Here is a 16,687-nt window from a genome sequence, read left to right as displayed (position 1 = left end):
CTGAACTACTTCCAACAGAGTGCCGCTTCTGGGAATTTCCACCAGGACAGGTCAGAACTCCTCGTCTCTTATACGTCAACAAACACTGCGGAAGACCTTTCGTACGACATCCCGCGCTATAGGACACATGCACCTTTGATTAAGGAAATTCCAACCCCTGTTCCGACGACACCGCTGCCAGATGAGGCTGTGGAGTCAACGTGGAATTCCAAAAGTTCTTATATGCCAAGCATTAGCCAGGTTTAAATTGGGGTGGGTGGGGATTAAAACCCTTCTGAAACGGCATTCGGGGTGCAAAGCTGTTAGCTATATTAATTATTGTAACAGACATTTCAATATATGTTGTGCTAAATATTGTTGTTAGCTTTGATCCCAGGAAGGAATCAAAGTTCATGAGTTGGAAATTGGTGTATATAGAGATGTTTATGTTCTTACATTATTTCTGCAAAATCAGCATTAGAAAAAAAGAAAAAGTCAGCCATTTGTTAGAAGCAGACATTTTGGGCAAATTCCATGGCCCGTACGTTGAACTCCTACTCGGAAATGTTCATGAGCCACGTTTGTTTGATGGGTTACGCTAAATTGCCAAGGTTTTTGGACTGCGCCATCTAATGTGGGCAAAGAAAGGCGTCCAAGTTTGATGATGAAAGGGATCTCGTTGAAAAAATATATTTTAGATATTTGATATTGACTTCTGTTAAATATCCAATTTCGCTTAATTGGTCCAAAAAGTGTTAGTCTTTATTTACATATGCCTGCGCTTCCACTAGATGGCAAAATGTCCAATTCAGCTGCGTCGCCAACTGTTGACAACCCATGTGTATTGGAGTCATTTAAAACAAGGCCATTATTTCAGGTTTCACTCGTACGTACGTCTGTCATGGTTCAATGAATGCTTGGAAACACTGTTGAAATGTTCAATCCAGTTTTACGTTAATCTGAGTAACGAGTTGGGTATTCTTACCTGAAATGAGATTGTACTGCATGATTTTCTACCACGGTGTGATCACGTTTTTCCTGGTTAGAAATAAAGTGCTCCAAAACAAGCAAAGTGGAGTTAACTTAATAAACCCTTTTTATTTAAGTATATAGACATTGGTTATAATGAAAACCGACATATAGACACTTAGTTTTACGTACATATATACATTTGGGACAAGCACGCTCACCTTCCTGCATTGTCACGAGAGAACACGAGAACATGAACTTAAATCTATACACAAACCGCGTGTTGTCTATTCTACATACAGTGAAACCAGAGGTGGTGCCGTGTTTGTGTGCGCGCATGTGCAAGGAAACAGATGCACTGCCAATAAATAAACTGCGTACGCCGCACTAGCTTTTCCGTGCGGCATCAATGAGGCGAACACTTGTTCCACCATGAGGTTACACGCATGTTTTTTTTTCCAGATCTTAACAACGATAAACACGATCATGAGTTCCCGCCGGGAAGCCAAACGGTAAACAACATGATGGCGTTTATATATAAAAAAAAAAAAAAAAAAAAAAAAAACTAAGCACAAAACATTTGCACAAAGTCCTGTACACAAAAAAAAAAAAAAAAAGGCTCTGTCGGGAGCTGCATGCAAATATTAAAATCATTTGGACGAGTCAGCGTCACAGCACAGCCAAAATGACAAGAAAGGTGTACCAAAAAAACAAAAACAGCAGAGCGCTATTACACAGTTCCGACCTGCCCCACGTTCCCGTAGGTGGCGCTAGAAATGCTCGTTCCAACACTCTGGTGGGGAAGAAGGGGTTTGCTACCTGAAACTATTGGACTAAAAAGGAAGACTGAACCACACGCCGGGGACAAAATGGACAGCGGGTTTGACGTCAGCCAGACTCCCAACCGTGACACTTAATGTACATCTGTCATCTACGTGTGTGGTCAAGTTTGAGGCACAGCTAAGTGGACGCATCCATTGGCCCGGTGCGCGGACCAATAAATGCTAAGGCGGGCCTCTCTGGCCCGCCTCAATGGAATTAGCAGCAATGCGGTTTTGTTTGGTGCTAAAAAAAAAAAAAAAGAAAAGAAAAAAATGACTGGCACTAATCAAGTAAACAGCACAGGCAGCTGAAACCTGCCATGGGAACCCAACATGTGACTTTTTATTATTATTATTATCTAAATGTGCTCACCCTTAAGACTTGGTCGGATCTCTTTCCTTTCTCCAACCCATAATTCGTTCTCAATTTCCTAGTGGAAAGTGGTAAAGCTTTACCAGATCTGGTAACGTGCACCCACCCCCACCCGCAGCTGTTTTTTGTTTTAACGTTGTTGATTCTCGTCGTCGTGGTCGTCACAGTATTTTTGATGTTCGCCTTTCTTTTTTTTTTTTTGCAGTCGTAGCTAGGACATCTGTCTTTCCTTGTACCATTCCACAAACTCGTCCAACAAGACAGGCCCTGGTGGGAGGAGGAAAAAAAGCGTTTAGTTCACGTTGCAGAGTTGCGCTGGGAGGAAAGATGCTCAAATCTACATTGGAAGAAAGTAAAGGAAGACGTTGATTTTCGTTTCTTTTTAAGAAAGTAAAGTGTAATATCAACAGTTTGTCTTCTTTTTAAGAAAGCGCAACATTAGTTTGTTGTCTTTATAGAAAAGCGTAACATCAAACGTGTCTTCTTTTTGGGTTAGTGCAACACCAATAGTTTGTCTTTTGGAAACTACGAGAAAGGTAGTTCAACATGGAAGGCCTGAATTTATTTATTTTTAAAAGCGGGGGGGGGGGCAGACAAAAATTATTTTTCTCAAAGTATGGTACATTATTAGTTTGCATTCTGCAGAAAGTGTGAAATCTCATGTTTGTCATTTTAGTAGCTTGTCTTCTTTTCAGGAAAGAGAAACTGTTTATTTAGCCATGTGTTATAGTTTGTCTTCTTTTTAGGAAAGCGCATCATCAATATTTAGTAATTGTTGTTTTTTTAAGTTGAGAGTGCAACATCAGTTTGTTGTCATGATACAAAAGCGCAACATTAAGCTTGTCCTCTTTTAGGGGGAAAGTACAACACCAACAGTTTGTCTTTCGAAAACTGCAAAATCAAGATTTCATCTTTTTAGTAAAGTGTAACATCAAGAGCATGTCTTTATTTAAATAAAATTAATAAAAAGTCAACCAAAAACAGCGAGTCTTTTTTCTGAAAGTACATTATTAGTTTGTCTTACTACAGTAAGTGTGAAATATACACTGTCATTTTAATAGCTTCTCTTTTTAGGAAAGAGAAACATTTTTTTTATTTAGCCACGTCCGATAGTTTGGCTTCTTTCCAGCAAAGAGAAACATCAACAATTTGTTGTTTTTGTTTTGTGTTTTTCCAACAAAAGCACAACAAATAGTTTATCGGCAGTGGCGAAGTTAAGAGTTTGTCTTGTTTTTTAGAAATGTAAATTAATACTTTGCTTTTGATTTAATAAAGTACAACATCAACGGAGTGGCCACGTGGCTATCATGACAGACAATTGCACTTCCTGTTCCTTATCCGATTGGTCCGAGCGGGAACTCTTACGGTCGGGTTTTAACACGGGGCTGACTTACAGGCTCCGTCCTCATCGTAGTTGCTGAGGTCCAAGTTGATTGTCCGGCTGAACTCCAACACGTTGCACCACTGGTCTTTGTTGACCACTTTGTACTTCGATTGCTGGGGAATCATACAGCAACAAAATTGCATCACAATTTTCGCATCGCTTCGCTCCTGTAATCGGACACAAGTTTTATACCAGAAATATTTGAGCATAATCAGAATCAGCATAGTTTTGCTGCGTCTTTGAAATGCATGAAAAATACATTCTTTACTTTATCTTTTAGTTTTGGTGTAATATTTGGACACTCAACTTTTTTGTTTGTTTTTTTCTTCATATTTTTGCATTTATCATCTCATCGTTTTGTATGTATTTTCTAATATTTGCTTTTTTTGGTAGTTATCAATTTTTTAGTAATTTTCAGTAATTAGTTTTTTGTTACATTTTGGTAATTATCAAAGTTTTAATAATTTTCAGTACTGTAATTTTTTTTTTTTTTTGGTAGTTATCTAGTTTTTATTTTTCTAATATATGTTGTAGAGGAGGTCTTTCACATTCCTATTAATTCCTCTGCGGCCGTCGAGAGTGGGCCGTCCTTACCTCTAGAAATTGATTAAAGACCGGAAAGAGGGGCCACGTCTTTCCCAACAGAAGCCCCAGCATGCACTTGGCTGTGTTTAAGTCCAAACTCCTCTGATCCTTCTCCTGCCGCAGAATACAATATTACATTATATTACATATATATATATATATGTATATATATATATATATATATATATATCTCATGAAATAAATGCAAAAACATACTATTCCTTAAAGTCAACACATTCTGTCAAATTGACTCTTTGAATGGCTTGTATAGAAACTGCTGTATCTCCAAGTATCTCTCCACTATCAACATTAAAATACAATTCATTAAAGATGCAATAAGAGGGCGTCAAAGCACTACTTTTCCCCACAAACTGTGATTTAACTTTCAGCAGACTCACCCTGGCAAAGTCAAAGGCGTATCGGTAGATGAGCTTGAAGCTGGTGCTGTCGTTGAGGACGGACCTCAGGAAGTCCAGCGAGTTCCTCAACCTTTCGGTAGAGTCGCACCTGCAGAGTTAACATGAGTCAGTCAGACGAAGAGAACACCCCGCTTGAAAAAAAACACAGTGGCATACATACTGCAGCGAGCCCATGCCCCTCAGCCACTCCTGCAGCGTGAAGTAGCCCATGCTCTGAGCATCCAGCTTCCACGCCAGCACCAGCATCACAACCTGCAATACACAAAACACCACCATTCACCCTTGTCGGAGATGATAGTAAAAGTCTACACACCCCCATTCAAGTGAGGTTTTTGTAGTTTATTTAAAAAAAAATTAAAAAGCAAGATAAATCATTTCAAAACTTTTCCTGACATTAATGTAACCTGCAACCTGCACAATTCTACTGGGAAAAGAAAATCTTTTCAAGAGGGGAAGTAGAAATAAATACCGGATGTGTTTGAAAAAGTGTGCACGCCGCCCTCCTAATCACACTCACTCATTTTTTTAAGGGAGGTCAGCACATACCTGCCACCATTTGAAGTGCCTCTGATTAATCCCAAATAAAGTTCAGATGCTCTAGTAGACTTTTTCTGACTTTATTTTTTTTGCTTTCTAGCAGAAGCTTGAAGGTCTTGTGCTAATGCGGACTGCTGCGTGCTGCTTGTTCATAGGAAGATTCTGTGACAAAGGATCTGGCTTCTCAGTACAATCTGAGAAATTGAATTCATCTAATATCACATTTGTAAAGTTTCCAAACTAAGTGTGAATTCACTTCAAATGGTGAATAGTTGTAGCAGATTTCTGGGTAAAATGTGCACATTTAGAATTTTTATATATATAAGAAGCAGTGGACTGTCAAGGCTTAGACATTAACAAAAACAATTTTTATTTTTTATTTTATTAATACTTGTTTATTTCTTTCAAAATATTTTTATTTATTTATTTTTTTTATCAGTTTTTTCAAATTGTTATTTTATTATTTTTTTTAAATTTAAACAATGACTCAAAACGATTCATTAATTATCAGTAGTCGTCAAACATTTTGATAATCGAATAGCTGTCGATTATTTTTGACACGGCGACACGTAACTAAATTCCCAAATTGCATGGTTGCCAAACCAAGTCATCTTACATTCTCTGGTTCCACTCCGATGTCCTCGCAGAACTTCTCCATGCCCTCTGGTCCCACCACGTCATCGCAGCCTATCAGAGACAAGCGTCACAACATCACATGGCCAAAACAATGTGATATCAAGTAATAAAGTGTCAGCTCACCGGCATATTCATAAAACCATTCCAAGCATCTCTTGTTGGAAAAGGTTTCCTCCTCGCGGATGAGCGGAGAGTCAATTTTTCTGGAAGTGCACATGTAACGGAATCAAATTATTTCACTAATAATTGCAATAGCAAATAGAGAAAGAATGTGGTGCTATTTGTCCCAATATTATATATATATATATGTGTGTGTGTTTCCCCCTCCTAGTGTGTAGAATTGTCTTTTGAATGAACCTCGATGTTGTAGCCCACGAGACCAAAAATACAATAATAATAAATCCTGCCTGTCCTGCCGACTCTTCTTCGCTGACATGTCATCCCCGGCAGTGGGTCTCCTCTTTTTTCTCGGGGGCATGGCTCTGGAGCAACAAGCTAAAGAAAAAAGATCATCATAAATAAAATCACATTTGAGCATTTATTGTATTCTTTTGTAGTATTTTTGTCATTGATCTTTTATTTTTATCTAATGTAATTTTAATGTATTTTTCCATCATCATTTTGTGTTGTTTTCTAGTATATTTAAAAATGCACTTATTAGAACGATTCTTGAAAACAAACTACTTTTTCATTTGCGGAATTGAATTTATTGCACGTCACAAGTACAGGGCAATGAAATTCAATAACAGTTATAACCCGTCCAAGAGACACAAAAACAATTACCTACACAGGGGGACAGGACACCTGACCGGTCACCAAAAGCAGCGCACCGATCTCCCAGATGGGAGGGAAGGGGAAGGGGGGTGTTGGGGTGAGGGGGTTGCAACTCCAGGATATCATATCATATGAGAACAGTTGTATATTTCAAGAAAAAAAAAGTTCAACATTTTCAAGAAGTTTTGTATTTTTAAGAAAGTCGTACCTTGGAATTATTTTAAATTAGAGAGAAAGGAGACATTTAATCAAAACATCATATGAATAAAAAAATGTGCTTGTTTTCAAGATTGTCATGTATTAACAAGTGCATTTCGAAATACATTAGACAATAATACTAAATGACAAGATAGAAAAATGGAGAAAAATAATCCTCCATTCAGGTGAGAAAAACATTGCAGATATTACCCGACGTGTGGCTCTCCTGTCCAACGTCTTCCGTGAGGTTCTGCCAGAAGAGATGCCAAACGCTTTTAAGCCAAATAAGCATACGTTTAAGAAACAAACACAACATGCTGTCGTATGCATTTACCAGCCTGTGCAATGTGTGGTGAATCTTATGGATGCTGGCCAGCGTAGTCAAGTGAGAATTCAGCTGAAAATCTGTCAAAAAGAAATAATAATTAAAGACACGAGGTACGGTTATTATAAGCAATTGTGGACATGGAAATCAAGTCAAGTACGAGGAGACACGAAGCTGCACGAAGATGACGTCCTGCCTCGTCAAAAGTCCCGAGCCCGTCCGTCGGCTAACGCTAGCGGTGTCAATAGATGTTCACAGCTTAGCTTAAGAGTGCAACAGCGTGATGTTTGAACACGAAATAACAGGGCTGACTTTTGACGTGACTCTAAAATGTGTACATTTAGCTTCCGGGTGGTCGTCAAATGCTTATTGAAAGTGATCATTAAAAGCAACACGGCGGGCTGGTGTTAGCTTGCGTACTGAAAATAGCAGTGCAACTTGCGCGGAGTTTACAAAGTAGCAAGGCGAGGTGTGCGCTTGGGATTTGTAGTCCGTTTCCGCTATGCGTTCCGAAAGATGCTCAGCTCGACTAAAGCCTTCAAGAACTACAATTCCCAAGGACCTCAACAAGACTAGCGATTCTTTCAAAGCCATCTGCCCCCCACCACTAACATTCAACCAGATTGATTTACAAGCTTCTTTTTTTAACATTATACAAACCCTCAATATTGGTTGACTGTGTCAATTAGCATGCATGCTAATTTCGGCGAGAAAAAAAGCCGGCTAAACGCGGCGAGCGGGCAAAATGGAAGATGTTAACTCAACTGCGTCACAATTTTTCACTCTTAAAAACCTACACACGCATTTGACCTATTTCCACGTTCGTTACGTCGTCCACTAAACTCCCCCAAACCGAAATTCTTCGTCCGTCCGTTACAGAAGACTTTAAAAAATGGGAAAAGATCGCAACGCCAGGCATAGACACGAACTAAAGCTTCGCGTTCGGAGGGAAAAAACATCGACTGTAATCGAGGAAGGCAGCCGCCAAGGGTGTGGATTTACATAATTTCACCAAACAAAAAAGTGTGGTATCGAATTAGAATTGGAAGTCCATTTAGACTCTGTACACGTCCTTTGTTGTCGCACTGGCAAAAACAAAGAGACCGACGAAAAATAGCTCAAAATTCATCGAACCCCGCAGAGCTGGCGAAATAAGCAAACGTCGAGTCTAGCGTATTTCTATTCATGTTCTGAACGCGTTCTGTTCCTTGTGAGCGGTCATAATATGACCAATAGAGCCGGTATGGGGTTCTACTTACTGGCCGCATCAGAGTGCATCTTTATGAAACATACAACTGTCTGTGGGAAGTCCGCAGACCGGCCAATGGGCGGAACAAGTCGATGTTAAGCCACGCCCCGTGTACAGTGATTGGAACTGTGTCCGTGCAACGTCCGCCCATGTTACCATTCCATTGGCCAATCAAGCTGCCTCGTCAAAAACCCTTCGCAGCGACTCCTCCCATGCGCCTATGTGATTGGTTACTGATCTCAAATAGACATGGTCCATCTTTATAATTCATTGGTCCAATTTTGTTAATAGAAACTTGATTGAAGCCACCGAAACCGGGTCCGCCTGTGCTACCATTCGATTGGCTAGTCATGCTGTCTCGTCAAAATAGAAATCAATCCGGACACCGCCGACGCATACAATTAATTTCCCAATTTTGCAATACATATATGTATTTATAATGTAAGATTACATTTCAAATTCATTTAAAAGATAACACATTTTTAATGTGATAAAACGTGATTAAAATCGGTTCCGTGGCACATCCGCCGGTACTCCCTTTCGATTGGCTAATCGAGCTGTCTCGCCAAGACTCCGCCTATACGTTAACATGATAGGTCAAACACAGTCAACAGCCCCGAGTAATGTGATTGGTCAATTTAGTCACGTGACGACCACCCACCTTTAGTGGCAGCAGTGGTGCATTTGTGCACGTGAACTCTTACCAACGCTTTACTTGACTTTTTGCCTCCACATATTCCACTGTGTGATTAAATAGAAGTATTTTGAACGCTAGTAAACATGTATTGTCAAATTAAATAGAAACAGCACTAGATCAAGTTACTTGATATCCATCTCAAGGTCCATGTATGCCCTTTGCCCTCACCAGTAAGAACATTCAGCACATTACAGAACAACTGTGACTTACTGGTAATAAAAAATTCCCACGACGAGTGACACTTTTTGACATTCGAATTAATACGATATGTGTTCATTTTTGTTTCATTAATAATAATAACAACATAGTCTTTCAACTGCTATGACTACATTTTCCTAGTCCCAATGTGCAGAAATATCATACAATAGTGGAAAAGACTTAACTAGTATAGTTCTACTAATAAGCTGGAGAGTCAAACAGCTTTACGGAATAAATATTACTAGTTAAAACTAGTTGTACTGAAATTTCTTCCTTTAAGATGAATACAAGGATATTGAATGCTTAAAAAGCTTTATGGAAAGCTGCTTCAGCATGTATTTAAAACGTTCTGCAATTGCACTGAATTGTCTTATTAATCACAAACAGTATTCCACAGTTAGGCCACCCCACCTGTGTGTTTTCTGAACCAGGGCGGCGTCAAAAACAATGCAGGGAGGAGCATTTACTAGAGGAAGGGTTCAAGCAGTAAAAAGTTGCATTAGAGAAACTAAAGCTGCTCCGACATGAGTACTGAAGCGAGCGGGAAGAAAGAAAATCCCAGCAAAGGAGAGTGGAAGGTTAGTTTTCAGCATTTTTGGTGGCTTTTGTCAACGTCAAGCCTGTAAAGCGGAGGTCACCGGCCTTTCAGAAACTCAGCTACTTCTACAAGTTTGACACGCACTTCTGAAACGGGGCGATGTGGTCAAATTACTTTTGATTGCAGTGGAGCCCTGCATACTCGCGGTTCAGAACCCGCAGATCCGCACACTTGCAGATTTTTTTATTTTCTTTTTTCCAATGGATATTGGATGTTTATCATTGTTTTTTGAGGATTTTTTTTTGTTGGGGTGGAGGGTGTGTGTGTGTGTCGGGGGGGGGGGGGGGGGTTCAATGCCTTTCCCTGGCTGTGTACACAGATTTTCACTATTTGGGCCCAGTATATACCCCCAGCGAATAGTGGGTGCGGGTGTCCACTGTATTTATTCTATACATATTTATTGATGATGATACAGTGATGCCATAATTAAAATGCAGTACAAGTTAAATTTGTTGGCTGACCATGCTTGTAACTTAAAACACCCGCGTATCTGAAATCATCAGTACCCACTGAAATGAATTAACATGGCACTGCCAATGTTTCTCTACATTTTGTGTTCAATTACCTGACACTGAGACATTGACACTATTCAGAAGTTGTAATTTGCCTTGTTGTATGTTTAGTTTGACAGACAACCTAAGATGGGTGTGGCAATAAACGTGTTCCCTATTTGCCAAATACTCCACACACATAAATACAATCACCTGCACAACTTTCCAAGGAAATCCCAATGCCCCATACATCACCAGTGAGCTATTTTAGGAACAGGCCCATTTGCCCGTAGGGGCTACCTATGGACTTCTGCTGTAAAGTGTCCTGGTCTGTACCTTTCTAGTGCCCCTCCTCTGAAGGATATATCAAGAGGGAAGACGTGAGAAAGATGTGGAAAGAATGTCAGGAGCAAAGCTTCTGGTATAGAGGTAAGTCACACACACACACACACAAAAACACACACAAAAAACAACAAAATGACTGGATTGCACAAGCGGAACCACACGGAAACACGGGGGCCCGACTCGTCCATCAAGACTGCATTCAAGCTTGTGTTTACATTCTTTGGTTGGGAGGCCTCTGGAAACACGACCATGTGGGGACAGCAGTTACCACTTGATAGCTTATGCTACAGTTAGTTTAATACAGTTTGGGCACTCAGTAATTAAAAATTGGCAGACTACCATGCTTTATAACTGATAAATGTTTGACAATGTATGATGTGGTATGCTTTGCTTGATGAGCTTTTACTTTTCATAGACATTTAAAAAATAACCCAATCTTTGTTTTGCTTTTCTTTAGCTCTTCCCCTGTCCCTTACTAGCATGGCTATCACTGGAGCTCTCATCTACAATGGTAATTAAAACAAATAATAAAAATAAAAATGAATAAATAAAAACATTCTCAATGATTTCACTAATATTGGTTGTATTTCCATACAGGTATTTGGAAAAAGTCAAAGCGGTTCGGCCCCTTTCCAAAACTAGCAGGTGTGGAACATGACTTCTGTTACGTTTGTTTAGAAATAGCAGTTTATTAGTCAAGATGATTGCATTTTCAGCTGCCGGAATCCTTGGCTTTGCCGTGGGGAAAGTATCTTACATGAGCACCTGTCGTCGGAAGTTCCAAGAGCTTGGCCCTGGGATCGAGCCCCCATTTGGCCCCTGGTCTGGCCCTTTTAGCCATGGACAGCGATCCTGTCAACATGTGTGTGAAGAGTGTAAGAAAAAAGCTCAGGCTGCACCAACAGAATGATAAAAACAACAACAACAAAAAAAAAAAGGTAAATATGCAACAGTGGGATACGTTATAAATAATGGAAATTTAATTTTCAAATACCTGCTGATATTCTTTAAATGTTATCTTGCATTAAAAACAATAAACAGTACCTGCACTAAATTATCTCTAGAGAGCGCTGTTGTCCTTTCGACCATAAATAGCATTATGCAGCAGGCTACTTGAGTACATTTGTTTCATTGTAGTCTTTAGCGGTGTATGAAATACATGCATTTAAAATTACAAATTTAAAATCCATTTCAATCAAATTAAAAATATCTTTATTTTCCCTTAATTTTACTGTCGTTAATAATATTTGCATTTATTAGTTACACAAAAACAAACAGTTGTGACATGATCAGAAAAGATCTAGATGCCACTGATGATACTGTTGTATGTTTGATTTATTGTTTATTTTATGACACATCAAAAGTAATGAAGGGACCAATTAATACGTCTGTAAACAATTTATTGAGTTTAGTTTTATTTTAGATACTATTGTATTTACTATTATTTAATAACATGTATTTATTTTTATTTTTATTTTAGTTAATTAAACTATGGCGAACCATTGCCCATTGCTGGTACCTCATTGACAAACTAAACTTTAAACGTGTGTGACGTCGCCTGCATACGCACCAGTGGGGTGTCTTCCTTTTAGGGTATTTTATGTCCTTGATTAATTTTCTGTAAGCACGTACATACAATCATTTAACGACGCACCCGCCCGTCTGAAGTAACTCCGGTGTACTCCAGTACAAAAGCGAGCAAGCCCGTAGGAATGTCGCCCTTACTACGTCGTCCAATCAACGCGTCGCTTTTGGTAGATCGACACACGATTTGTTCCTATGGGAAGGTGTATTTAATGTAGGTGTACCGTAGTGGAGCCAATCAAAACAGTGAAAGGCGGGACGAAGTGACCACAGGCCGCTCTGACAGAGGGAGCACTTTCAACACCGAAGCAGATTGAGGAGGAAAAAAAAACCTAAATCACACCACTACGCAAATCCTTCCAATGGAGGAGGGCCAGGACGTTGGAGCTTGTTCGGCGAATGAAGTGTGCGAGCCAGCCGCATAGCGCAACTATAACGGGGGAGCAACGGACAGAGAAAGAGAAGGCATATAGAGGAGAACAAAGTTGTAAGTAACGCCGTTGTTGTGTCGAAAAATGTAAGGGGGGGAAAAAATTGAAGAACCCGATGGTCACTCGTATCCTGATGTTGTAGTCAACGTTACCGCACGCTAACTTTGTCGTATGGGGCTCTGAAACGTAGCCTTAAAGCGTGCCAAACGAGGAGTTAAAAGTGTCATATACTCCACATTAGTTTCCTTTTATAGGGCGGGTTGCATTGCAGTCTTTCTCGGTGTGTTTAAACATTAACTTCAAACTTGGCTGTTGTGGCTAACTAGCATCTCATAGCCCCCAATACATGAGCTAAAAAAGCTCCTGGGAGGATGTTGCTTGAAGTCGGTTAACTACCCTAGCCGTTTTAAAATCTTCTTCAGATTTAGAATAGCCAAACACACCACTAATAACATGCAAGTTGAATGTATTTCGCAAAGGAATAGCAAGTCTAACAAGGCATTTGTGCTTGGGGGAGGTCACTCTTATTTTTCACTTCTCTCTGTCTCTTTTTCTTTTTTTAAGATGGCGTGTTTGTAGGGACTTTAAGCCACAACAGTGATGGGGCTGAGATTGACTTGAGGACTTTTATTCTCAGCGTCAGTTGCCACAATGAAGCATTTGTTTTGCCTTGTGTATTTTTGGAAAGTAATTTGAGCATTTATTCCAATCCATATTCTTGGTATCCAACTATTCATCTTAAAGCCCATGCTCAAGTACCCTCTTGGCCAGATTGGTAGAAAGAATGTGTCTTTTATACTAGTAAGGTCAAGTATGACCGTTGGGATATCAAATACATTTCCAAAAGGTTTGGATATTAATAAATAGTTCAACTTGACATACCTGCCTTGAATAACACCTGACCCAATTTTTGAGTTGTTCGAGATACGGCTCAACTTCCAGCCGATTTTTCTGTATTGTTTATTTTTTGCTTTGATTTGTGAGCAAAAATTCAAGATACAAGCGCTGTATTGTGGCAATGAACTTAACTCACTTCTGAACAAGCAACAGTTTGGCACATAGTGAAAGATTATTAAAAAAAATAGTTTTCAAGCTGTTTGTCATTAGTCTACTTGCTTAAAGTTAACGCCAGCACATGACGATAAACAACATAGACTAATGTATAGATTCCGTGTTGCGGTCGTATAACTCTTGAAGTTGAACGAATATATATTTGAACACAAACTACATGTATTCAAAACAATCTAATATCAGTAATAATTGGCACAATCATAGATTCTAAAATTTGGTAGCGGCAGCCCTAGACGCCACGCTAGTAATGTTTATAATTGCCTATATTAAAAGTTAAAAACCTGCGTATGCCGAGTCAAGACGCGTTACTATTTACTACTTTCCTAGTAACCGAACTTTGGCGCCATCATGTGTCATCTCAGTGCATTATAGAAATAGCACAAAAATACATTGATTTTTTTTTTTTAGGAGATAGGTTCCGTAGTTCACTGCTGAATGATTTAGAAAGTTAATTTGTATTTTTAAACAAACGCAAGCAATAAATTAATCTGTATTACTTGTGCTCAAATAAAGGCAAATGAACCATACATTAATATGAAAGAAATATCTGCTTCAATTAGAGTTGCTAACTTATGGCATCTCAGCAACAGATGAAAAGGGAGTTTGCAAAGTTGTACGCCGGATCTGAATGAACTCGCTTCGAGATAGCTAGGATGAGGCTAGTACAGCACAGTGGCGATGGATTTAAAATGGGACCAAAGAAAAAAAACACGTCCTGGGTTCTGCCGTTGGCGAGGGTATGGTGCAGGATCCTGGAGGTTAAGTATGTTGTTTTAAACTAAAAAGCCAAACCTCTCTGTGATGATGAAGATAAAGTGCACTCCATTTGCCGTTTTAAGATTTGTATCAAATTTGATTGATCATTTGTTGGACGATGACGTGTGTTCGGGAAACAGCACAAGATGCGAATAGATTAAATGTCATTCACTAACAGTAACACAAATGTAAAGCCTAACAAGTGAAATGAGTGGTTTTCCCCCTCCATATTGAAGCCTTTACGATTCCGAAATAGCATTCTACCACAATGCAATGTCGATTAATTGTTCGGCGGCAGCCCTAGTTAGTTCACACTGTATTTCAAGGGTTATCAGAGGCAGAGTTGCCACGAATGAGTGTGTTTGCTTTAATCCGGTGAGACATTAATGCCATTGAAGCGCACAGAGTTGAAACATTGTGCTCTGTGAAATTTCCAGACTGTGAGCATCCACCCCTCCCTCGAAACGGGCCCGCGCGGATTAAGAGCCAAGTCAGCATTGCAGGCAGAGCGTAAAAAATTCTCTTAAAATGCTCGCGTAAAAAATCAAAACACACGCATTTTTGGCCTCGCCGCCATTTTCTATGCGTCGTCCACCTTTCTAATTGGTGACCCCCTGCTCGCGCTTCTGCTGACGGTGGGCGGAAAGTGTGTTGACGCACGGGACTGAGCAAATATTTGGGCTGATGAAGGCCCTTTAGCACCTGCTCCATTGGGCCGTCACCTCCGCTCAGCGTACCGCTCACCTGTTTCAACAAGGGCGCCGGCTTGTCGTCCGCTATTGTGCTTTTACATGTCAGTTCACAGCAGATTAATTCAATAAAAAGTAGGCCGTCGTGTCTGCATCCTGTTTTTGCATTTAACCCAAATAGTTCAATTCTTTCAGTTATCAAGAAAACAACATGTATATCAAATAACATTTCCGCATTGAAATGAATTAAAATATCATTAACTGTTCCGGCGCACACAAAAATAGAAAACAATTTTATTACTTGTTTTTAAACAAAGGAAAAATAGCTCTGTAGTGTATAAAAGCACAAACAAAACATCATAAAAGAGAATGTGAAAATACAACATCTGCTTTAATAAAGCGGAATTACTGTCGTTCTGTAGTATTGGGTTGGCCAAATAAGCTCTTTTCATGCTGCACTCGCCGAGCATTGAAAGCGCTCCGTGGCACGGCGACAGACGACGGCACCCCGGTAGTCAACATGCCCATATTTGGAAATGCTGTTGTAGCAGCCTACCAGGAAGTAAGCATGGAGACTTTTGACGCTGGTTGAGACGAGAAATAGACAAGATGTATCTTTCGTGCAAAAGAAAGCCTCGCGACGAGCTGCATCGGCGGGAAAAGATTCTACCGCCACCCGCTGGCGGCAGAAATTGTCATCAAAGGGCACTCGGCTCGCCCGGGTATGGTCACGTGACGTTTACTTCGCGAGCCGAGGGCTCAGTGTCAATTTTTGTCAACAGCAGGTGGCAGCCTCTGGTATCGGGCCTTATTCCATGGTATCGTTACTTGAACTAGAAATGAGAAGAATCGAAAATTGCCTTTCATTTCATGCCATTTTGGGCATATTGAAAATAAGTTATTTGAATTTCAAATAAGAGAGAAAACCGAGGCACTCAAAAGTTAATGAATTAAAGAAGCGAATATTAATGCAATTTTAGATGGAAAACCGCAAAGAACGGTTAAGAATTACAAAAGCAAACTCATACGATATCATTGCACGGCGCAGTCTGTTCTTGATCTTCTTTTTCTTCTTTTAAATTCCTGGTGGATCACATCTCGATGTCCCCTCTCAATATTAAGAACAAATGGAAACGGGCATGAGTCGCGTGTCCCTTTTGCGCATTTTCAGTAAATTCGCTTAATTTTTTTGGGGAAACAATTGGATGGAAACCCGACGACTGTGTGTTAGCTGTGATGGCTCAAATGCGGAGGTCACATTTCATGTACAGGACAAAAGAGATGATTTTGTCTTTGGTCTTCAACACGTTGTTTACCTTATCTTATCCATCCCAAGTAGCGTAAAACAGCGCAGGACTTAGTGAGCTCTCCACATGTTTATTTTTTTCTTTCACTCGATTGCGTGGAGCCGAGCCCGGGAGCTGGAAATAAACTATAATTGAGCCCTGCTGAGGAAGATTATCGTGAGCGTCGGGAGCAAGGCTTTGGGTCATAATTGATGTTTGGGAAGGAAACCACCCTCTTCTTTTTTTTCTTTTCTTTTTTCTTTTTTTTACCAAAGAGAAGGCGGCCGCCAGA

General features: G+C 39.9%; 3 protein-coding genes across 4 annotated transcripts in view; 2 read left to right on the top strand and 1 right to left on the bottom strand.

Annotated features, from left to right (window-relative positions):
• Positions 1-1,052: 1,052 nt before the first annotated feature.
• dcun1d4 (DCN1, defective in cullin neddylation 1, domain containing 4 (S. cerevisiae)) lies at positions 1,053-8,314 on the bottom strand. 2 transcript variants are annotated; one of them, XM_086088765.1, is made up of 11 exons: positions 8,260-8,314; positions 7,010-7,080; positions 6,886-6,925; positions 6,111-6,198; positions 5,827-5,906; positions 5,684-5,754; positions 4,691-4,782; positions 4,510-4,618; positions 4,121-4,225; positions 3,537-3,639; positions 1,053-2,409 (listed from the first exon to the last, which is right to left on the bottom strand). In XM_086088765.1, the coding sequence occupies exons 1-11, from the start codon at positions 8,276-8,278 to the stop codon at positions 2,354-2,356; spliced, it is 834 nt and encodes a 277-aa protein (XP_085944891.1). In that variant the 5' UTR covers positions 8,279-8,314; the 3' UTR covers positions 1,053-2,353. The 2 variants fall into 2 exon arrangements, with proteins under 2 accessions (XP_085944891.1, XP_085944890.1); XM_086088764.1 differs by lacking the exon at positions 8,260-8,314 and adding an exon at positions 7,161-8,241.
• A 1,295-nt stretch (positions 8,315-9,609) lies between these two features.
• On the top strand, positions 9,610-11,635 carry ociad2 (OCIA domain containing 2). The gene is made up of 5 exons (XM_086089664.1): positions 9,610-9,722; positions 10,578-10,662; positions 11,036-11,089; positions 11,176-11,223; positions 11,295-11,635. The coding sequence occupies exons 1-5, from the start codon at positions 9,669-9,671 to the stop codon at positions 11,486-11,488; spliced, it is 435 nt and encodes a 144-aa protein (XP_085945790.1). The 5' UTR covers positions 9,610-9,668; the 3' UTR covers positions 11,489-11,635.
• An 808-nt stretch (positions 11,636-12,443) lies between these two features.
• Positions 12,444-16,687, top strand: part of fryl (furry homolog, like) — a 78,731-nt gene continuing 74,487 nt past the window's right edge. Inside the window, exon 1 of the mRNA XM_086090289.1 lies at positions 12,444-12,649. The gene's annotated coding sequence lies outside the window, so the exon portion shown is untranslated. The remainder of the gene's footprint in view (positions 12,650-16,687) is intronic.

The sequence above is a fragment of the Leptonotus elevatus genome, chromosome 11, assembly GCF_054856555.1.
Source record: "Leptonotus elevatus isolate MCC_2025b chromosome 11, RoL_Lele_1.0, whole genome shotgun sequence".
NCBI classification, from domain to species: Eukaryota; Metazoa; Chordata; class Actinopteri; order Syngnathiformes; family Syngnathidae; genus Leptonotus; species Leptonotus elevatus.
Note: the sequence above shows the minus strand (reverse complement) of the source record. Positions and strands in the feature narration are given on the sequence as shown.

Excerpts from the sequence above, each read along its gene's own strand:
- ociad2 (XM_086089664.1), top strand. The coding sequence starts at position 9,669 with ATGAGTACTGAAGCGAGCGGGAAGAAAGAAAATCCCAGCAAAGGAGAG. Across the intron at positions 9,723-10,577 it reads CCAGCAAAGGAGAGTGGAAG|TGCCCCTCCTCTGAAGGATA; the intron begins GTTAGTTTTCAG and ends GTACCTTTCTAG. Across the intron at positions 11,090-11,175 it reads TGGAGCTCTCATCTACAATG|GTATTTGGAAAAAGTCAAAG; the intron begins GTAATTAAAACA and ends ATTTCCATACAG.
- dcun1d4 (XM_086088765.1), bottom strand. Across the intron at positions 4,783-5,683 it reads TCGGAGTGGAACCAGAGAAT|GTTGTGATGCTGGTGCTGGC; the intron begins GTAAGATGACTT and ends TGTGTATTGCAG. Across the intron at positions 4,226-4,509 it reads ACGCCTTTGACTTTGCCAGG|GAGAAGGATCAGAGGAGTTT; the intron begins GTGAGTCTGCTG and ends ATTCTGCGGCAG.